The sequence below is a fragment of the Pieris napi genome, chromosome 23, assembly GCF_905475465.1.
Source record: "Pieris napi chromosome 23, ilPieNapi1.2, whole genome shotgun sequence".
NCBI lineage: Eukaryota > Metazoa > Arthropoda > Insecta > Lepidoptera > Pieridae > Pieris > Pieris napi.
This window is the reverse complement of record NC_062256.1, coordinates 7,272,547-7,280,831: the sequence shown is the minus strand read 5'-3', so window position 1 is coordinate 7,280,831 and position 8,285 is coordinate 7,272,547. Positions and strand designations below refer to the sequence as shown.

The 8,285-nt window shown below is 32.7% G+C and overlaps 1 protein-coding gene across 3 annotated transcripts in view; it reads left to right on the top strand.

The window, feature by feature from the left end:
• The first annotated feature begins 128 nt into the window (after positions 1–128).
• The window catches only part of LOC125061220 (THO complex subunit 2), a 28,428-nt gene continuing 20,271 nt past the window's right edge, over positions 129–8,285 (top strand). For 2 of the 3 annotated variants that reach the window (XM_047666524.1, XM_047666523.1), the window contains exons 1-12: positions 130–301; positions 543–708; positions 904–1,145; positions 1,233–1,366; positions 1,581–1,837; positions 2,080–2,229; positions 2,921–3,090; positions 3,883–4,048; positions 5,336–5,505; positions 5,841–6,039; positions 6,634–6,887; positions 8,011–8,128. In XM_047666524.1, coding sequence (XP_047522480.1) covers positions 234–301; positions 543–708; positions 904–1,145; positions 1,233–1,366; positions 1,581–1,837; positions 2,080–2,229; positions 2,921–3,090; positions 3,883–4,048; positions 5,336–5,505; positions 5,841–6,039; positions 6,634–6,887; positions 8,011–8,128 — 2,094 coding nt within the window. In that variant the 5' untranslated portion in view covers positions 130–233. Of the gene's footprint in view, positions 302–542; positions 709–903; positions 1,146–1,232; positions 1,367–1,580; positions 1,838–2,079; positions 2,230–2,920; positions 3,091–3,882; positions 4,049–5,335; positions 5,506–5,840; positions 6,040–6,633; positions 6,888–8,010; positions 8,129–8,285 lie in introns of all 3 variants that reach the window. The other variant, XR_007119009.1, reaches the window with a different exon arrangement.

Here is an 8,285-nt window from a genome sequence, read left to right as displayed (position 1 = left end):
TTTTTATATGTCATTTTTCATCTAAATACTATTTAAGCGCGATTTTTCTTAACTTTATTCGTTGTAGCTTTGGCATTAGTGTCCTAAGACACGTTGTCAAACTTCAAAATTAAAAATCAATTTTATTTTATTTAAGATTACTCTGTGGCTGAGTCGGTCATGGCTGCGGCGTATGTTTTATTTTTGACTTTGTAGTTTGTTGTAAAAAACTGGCGTCTTAACACAATTTCATCATGAGTACTCTGACAAAATTCATATCAGAGTACTGCAAGACATGGGAAAAATCAGGCAGAGACTCATAGTAAGATATCATTTATATAAAAATTGTGTTCCAAGTCCATAGCCACATGTTGATTTTGTTACGATTGCATTAATAATTTGTAAATCTATATTTTACCTTGTAGTTTGTGAAGTATAAAAGGCTATGTTTTCATACAGCTCTTAATATAGTTCTATAATAACATTTTGTTTTTCATATTCATAACCAATCAATATTCATTCAGGAAATATATACTCTAGTAATCGGTTTTCCTTGTTTGCAGTATCAAGCTAATCACACAATATATCAAAGATGAAGGAAAAAGTCCCCTATTTACAAAGTCAGGCAAATTGTCTGGCCTTTCACAAAGTATCTATGATTTGTTGCTGTCTGAGCTTAAAGGATACCTTAAGAAAGATGCTGTGATATCTGTATTGCGTGAAATAACTGTATGTATGACAAATAATATAACTTAATATTTATTTATAAAATTGCTTTTATAAAGATAAGATAATACAATAATAAATGTCACATAAACATACTCTATCCTCAAAAATATGGAATCAATCAAATTATCTAATAATCTCTAAACCTTTTATGTTTTTAGTTGTGCTACTTTATATATATTTTTTTGGAAATTTCAGATGATTCATGCAGATATGCCATCAATATTATTAGATGTTGTCTGTGTTTTGGATGCAGAAACTTCACTTGATGTGCAAACAGAGGAGAGATCAAACTTCTGCTATTTAGTCCGGGAGTTAGAATCTTTCTTATCTGACAAGTTATTAAAAGAAAGACTAGAAATAGACACTTTGCAGGATGTTGGAACACTAAAAAACAAAAACTTTTACACTAAATTCATCAAAATAAAAACTAAACTATAGTAAGTTTCCTCACCCATGTTCTATGAAATTACAAAGAAGATTATTAAATTAATTTCATAATGTGTTAACAATGTCTTTGGTTTCAGTTACAAGCAGCGTAAATTTAATCTTTTTAGAGAAGAAAGTGAAGGATATGCCAAATTAATTGTTGAACTAAATCAAGAAATTTCAGAAGACATGGAATGGAAATCTATTTTAGAAATAATTCAATCACTTATTGGTAATTATTATTTATATATCCTTAGATTCTTACTTATATATGTAACTCATTTGATAAGGAACAATACATTTAGTTAAGATAAAAATGTTGATTAAGTACTTAATAATAATAATATTACTATTTAATTCTTCTTAAATGATTTTTGTGATGTAGCTGATTAGGAGGAGGCTGATTGATATGAAAACAACACTTGACACTTGTTATGTTTTTTCAGGTTGTTTTAATCTAGACCCAAACAGAGTTTTAGACATAATACTGGAGTCATTCGAAGCACGTCCACATTTAGATAAATTGTTTATTTCCCTCATTAAACACTATATGTGTGATCCACGAGTTATATCAGAGGTTCTTGGATTCAAACTTGGAAATATGGATGTATTGGATAACTATAAAGAACCGCCACACTTAATGACTGTCATAGCTTTATTGTTACAACATCAAGTTATTTCTTTAGATGACATATATCCTTGGGTAAGTGTTATTAATTAATAAAAGATGTTTAGACTACAGTTCAGATATGTAATACATTATTTGTATTCACAGATGGTCAGGTAAAACATTGACTTTTAATATAATGGTATATGTATATATTAATGAGCATGTGTCATTGAATTATATTATAAAAAATCTCACATAAAGAAGTCTATTCACATAAATTAAGACATATTTTATTGTCAAAAAACAAAGCATTTATAAATAACCATTCATTATAGCTACGTCCTGATGATATAATAATGACTAAAGAGGCTGATAAGGAATTGAAATCTGTCCAAGATTTTCTACGTAAGCTAAATATAGTTTCAACAAAAGGACCTCAAGCAAACGGAGCAACAGAATTTATAGAGGAAAAAGCAGATCCACAAGTAAATATTTTTTATTTGTATATGATTATTTTACACCTGATTCATAAAAAAATATTATAAAATACTAGCTGACCCGGCAAACGTTTGTTTTGCCATATATATTATTTCTGGGAAACATTTTTTTAGTTCGATAAAAATAACTATCTACAATAATACAAATAAGGGTTGATCGTAGAGGGGTGAAAATTAAAGTTTATATGTATTTTTGTATGCTGTATCATAAAAAAGTAAAAACAAAATCTAAATAATAAAGAAATTCTTTTGGGGTGGTCACCCCTTATCACTTAGGGGGTTGAAAGATAGATTGTAGCCAATTCTCAGACCTACTGAATATGCATAGAAAATTTGACAAAAATCGGTCGAGCCGTTTCGGAGGAGTATGGTAACTAACATTGTGACATGAGAATTTTATATATAAGAATCTTATAATAAGATTCATCTGTCAATACTTCACTGTAAATACAAATTGATATGATGATGCATTTATTAAAAGTGCAATTAGACTGATTTAGTTTTTTTTAATAAGGGGGTAAATATACACTAATATAAAAAAAGAGGAAAGATTTATATGTTTGTAACGAATAATCTCTAAACCTCTTGCACCAATTTAATAAATCTAAAATTATTTTTTAAATAGGAAAGCTGAGACAGCCCGCTAGTATTTTATGACACAAATAGATTGTTTTTTCAGGAATATTGGTCCAATCAAAAGCTAGTTCTTAGTGAAGCATTGCTAAAAGTATGCGCTTGGCGTGAGTTCTCAGCACTGTTCAGTCGGATACAAGTATCAGCCATGCCACCTCGACCTGCCAAAGCATTGTGCGATATGCTACATGCTGTTGTTGAACCATTGTATAGAATGTAAGTTCTTTTTAAAAATACTTTAATAATTTGCACTCGATATATACTTGAAAACACAAATTAGAGTACAATGGGTGGCCATAAGCGATTTCTTCCACGGCAAATAATGGGAAATACTAATATAATTAAACTACATAAGAACTTGCACCAATTGCTTTATTATAGATTAGATATATTTAATCACCTACTTTAACTGAAATACATAATTAGTAACAAAAGTAGCCAAAACATTAAGTTTTGTATAAAAAATATATTGAAATGAAAACTTCTCGAGGAGTCTAGACTATCTTGTTCGGAAAAATAACAATTATTAAGCATAGCTTCGATCGCGGGCCTCGAGCGTGGATACCGAATCCAGAATTTTTGTTACGGAAAAAACCTTACGCGTTAGAGCGGGACAGAACGCATACTGCGTATTCACATCTCTCTGACGACATCGGTGCAGCCGGTGCGCGTTAGAGTGAGACAGACTATATAGGCGAGTTAGTCTGAGTCTGGTAGAGTGGTAGATTGAATTAATTTATCAAAGAAAAAACTTGAATTAATATCAAAGAAAAAAAATAAGAATTATAATTGCATAAGTTGAAAAAAAAAATTATGCAATAGCTTTACCGCGGCAGTCCCCGAGTGCCAAACTTTTTTTTTATTTTAGATATGGATTAGAACTCAAACTAAAACATCAATACAATATGTTAAAAGTAAAAGAATTCGGAAAATATAATTTTTTTTTTAATTTCCTTGTTAAATACAAATCCTTTGGGGCAAAACATATATTCCGCACTATGTTTACAGAAAATGCCGTGTGGCTCCGAAAATAATGGGTGTTCCCATTCCGCCATTGAAATCCAAATTAGCCCCAAAAGCATGTAAAACATTTGAGGATATGAAGGAGACGGTGATACCAGCGCTAATCTTACTCGGACCAGCTCTTCATCATGATCCCATTCTGATGTATAAGGTATTTAAATTTATTGCTTTTTAGGTTAAAAAAAAAAAAAAACAAAAGTCATTTATTCACGTAGGTAACACAATGTACACTTGTGATTCGTCATTAAAGAAATAAATATTAATGCTTCTAATTTTACATTTACTGCCAGTTCTCATATCAAGGGCGTAGAACGGAAGAGAAGAACTGGCAATAAACTCTCCGCCACTCTTTTTAATCGCCATGTTTTTTTTTTTTTACACATCGTTTGTAGTAAGGAGCTGCAACCATTACACCATGTTCCACATGACATTTTAAGTAATTAATATTATAATATTAATAAAGAGTAGTGTTATTGTTATAAGGACGATCTACTAATGTGTTAATGGTAACTTTTTATTTAAAAGACTTTTAACGGCTTTTCTAGATGGATTTTTTTAAATATTTTGGTAATAAATATAGTCTGTTATTTAGGGATAATGCTACAGTGTGAACTCTTTATAACGTAAAAATAAGTTCCATTTGTTTGGCAACATAAAACCCAAACATTAATTCACTCTTTATAAGGGAGCGTTCAAGTATTACGTAACGAATTTTGGGAGGGGGGGGGGGACGTCATTTTGTAAAACGTTACGATGCGGGGCGGGGATTGAATTACACGTTATTGTTAATATTATTTTCGACTTACACCACATAATAGTAACTGAAGAGTCACGAATCGTTTTACTATACTTGGGTACAGTACTGTACTTGGGTGCTGAAAATCGTTACGGCGAGTTACATGGGGGAGGGGGGGTGTGTGTCAATAATCTCCAAAAATTGCGATACGTAATACTTGAACGCTGCCTAACGCAACAGCCTCTATTACGAAGAAATATTTTCATATTTAGAAATCAACAACATACTAATTAAGTGTAATTGTTGTTATTATTAAATTTCTAAGAGGTCATAAACAGCCGTCTCGCCTTTGTTATTGTTAATTGCATTACACGTGTGCCATTATTCTTAAATTACATTGCCTATCATAGCAATACACGTCAGGCAACGTTAACAGAATATATGTCTTTAGAATAATTTACCTATTGATTGTAATAAAATTAGAAATTATTGTAATTGGTTAAATTTGTTTTAATTTCTCATCCCTTTATATAACGAAAATAAATGCCCGGTCCCTAGAAATTCATTAAAAAGAGAATTTTGAAATTGGTCCAGTAGTGTAGAGTTTATTTGTTACAAAGAAATAATAGATAAATATTAAATGGTACTTCATATTATTGTTATAATAACATTTGCTGATTTAACTTAAAATTATTTTTATAGATAATACGTATACTACGAACGTCGCGTTCGGCAGTAGGCGATCCCCTCGAACACGAAGCGTTGACCGTATTAGATGCGGCAATATTGCCAGCTCTTACACTCATGGAAGGCAACTGTTGTATGTCCGAGGAGGTTTATACGTTGCTCAAGTTGTATTCATACCAATGCAGGTGAGAAAAATTGTTTTCACCACATGTTAAATACATAGATACTACGTAAGAGCAAGTTGTTAAAAAACATGTAATACAAAATATTAAATTATGCATTGGTATTTTTTAAACAATAAAGTAAGAACGATAAATTCTGGAAGCAAAAATGAAGCGAAAACTTCCCTTTTAGAAAGAATATGAAAAATCTGTGAAATTAAAATTTATTATTATTATTATTTATGCTTTATTACCTTATACACAAACATACACATAACAAAAATACAAAAAAAAACAATTTTCTTAATAAGTTTTCTACCCACCAACGACAAAAAGATTAATAAAAGTTTTTATTGTAGATACTGCCTATATGCCAGATGGAAGAATGAATCTGGTGAAAAAATTCCATCCCTTATGCGCGTGAGAGGGAATTCATTACAGCGCATAAAGCACATAATGAAAAGAGTCTCAAAAGAAAATATAAAGCCTCAAGGACGACTTATCGGAAAATTGTCGCACGCGGCGCCCGCTTTCCTCTTCGATTACATGCTTTTACAGGTAATGTTGAAATGTGGGGAAAAGTTATGAATAATTAATAATTTAAAAACATAGCGAAAAAGTTCCGATTATGAAAAAGCTTTTCTTCGCCCGAGAGTAGAAAATGTAAGGAGTGCAACTGGCGGCCTTATAGGTTTCGAGCGATCTTTTCTAGGCAACCACTCAAAGGCAAATTATTTATGATTTTGTAGCATATACCTATTATTTATTAATTCCACATAATATTTATTATCATAAAATTTTCATAATTATATTTCAATTTTTTTTATTCTAACTTTATCGGCACTTGTGTCAAATGGTTCCGCGCGTATGCGCCAGTGCGCTTTGTGTCTTATTTTTGGATGGCGATATGCTAAACCTTTTATAAATATTATTTTGGTAATCGTTAAAACATTAAATCAATTAATTAATTTAAAAATGGTGGTTACTTTATTCACCCCATACATTGTTTTATTTTTATACAATATAATATAGGTACATTTCTCACCGAATAAACGGTCCCTGAACTTCTACAAATATTTCAAAATCGGTCCAGCCATTCTCGAGTTTTAGCGAGACAAACGAACAGCAATTCATTATCTTCATCTCTTGCAGATACAAACATATGATAACCTAATAGGCCCAGTGGTGGAATCCCTCAAATATTTGACGTCACTATCACTCGATGTCCTGGGTTATTGTCTCGTGGAAGCACTGTGTGCGGGGAGAGGTATTGGCGCAAGTGGTGCGGCACATCCGCCATGGCTACAGGCGCTAGCCGCGTTTGCAGGCGCGGCCTTTAAGAAACATAATATTGAATTGACGGGATTATTGCAGTTCGTCGCTAATCGTTTAAAGGCACAACAGAGGTAATATTATTAATTTTTAATATTATTTATTCGATTTGACGTTTAGTCAGTGAGTGTCTCATCATGGTGAAACCACATCTTTCAGACTCCTCTTCATCCTTAACCACTTAAAAAAGTATTTCTATAAAAATAAATAAATTTTAAGTAACACTTATTAAGGACCTATCTGGTCGCCAAACTGCAAAAAAGTAAATTGTTTCTTTCCATTTTTGGATTTCTTTCTATGTGCGCACTTAACATTCGCTCGAACGGTAAAGGAAAACATCGTGAGGAAACCGACATGTCTAAGTACTTGTTCACGTTGACTTGAGGGCGCGGTGGCGGGCGCGGTCACGAAATATCAAACATATGGCGTAATATCCAAGTGTTCACATACGAAACGCACGTGCGGTTTAAGTAGCGGGAAATATCAAACGCGTGAAATGTTTGTGTGTGTTCACGTCGAACTAGCGGCGGAGCGCGCGGTTCACTCGCGACGTTAGGTAAGTTCAACCATTTTGAACTCGTCGCTAGAAACGGTAGTACGTCTTCAGCATGTCTTTCAATACAGAAGAGTTTATTTGTGCTGAATCCAATATATAATCAAAACAGTTGACAGTCGTCCTGGGTTATCCAAAAAATCTTGAATCTCAAATTACTATATAAAGTATGAAATTCACCATACCGTCCTTTATTAATTTCGTGCACACCAATTCTACTTTTATCATCTCCCACTTTAGATAAGAATTTTCGGTTAAAAATAAAAGAATGTCGTCGTGTTTACAATCTCTGACAACACGTCACACTCGCGCAAACGCCTGGCGGCCAATGTGAACACGAACTCGCCACTTCTCCGCGCCCGCACCCGCTGCCGCGCCCGCGCTTTACAACGTGAACGTGAAGTACTTAGACCCAAAAAGTCGACGGCGTGTGTCAGGCACCGGAGGCTGATCACCTTCTTGCCTATTAGATTTAAAAATTATCATGAAACAGATTCAGAAATCTGAGGCCAAGACCTAAAGGGGTTGTAGCGCCATTGATTTATTTTTTATGTAAATAAATCATAAATTCACGTTTTTTTTATTCGAAAAGCTTTACGAGTTAAAAAAAAAATAACGATACTAACAATTTTTTTTTATTCCAGTCAAGATTTGCTAATACTTAAGGAGATAGTTCAAAAAATGGCTGGAATTGAAGCAGCCGAGGAGATGACACCCGAACAATTAGATGCAATGGCGGGCGGTGAATTACTTAAGGGGGAGGTAAGATTTCTGGTTTAATTATAAAATAAAAAATAAATAAAATGTGTATGGGGTCCAGCCCAATTTTTTTTTAATTTTTAGAAACAAAAATTGTGTTTATTTTTTATGTGTTTCAAAAATACATACAACCCTTAATTGTCACCCCCTACGATCAACC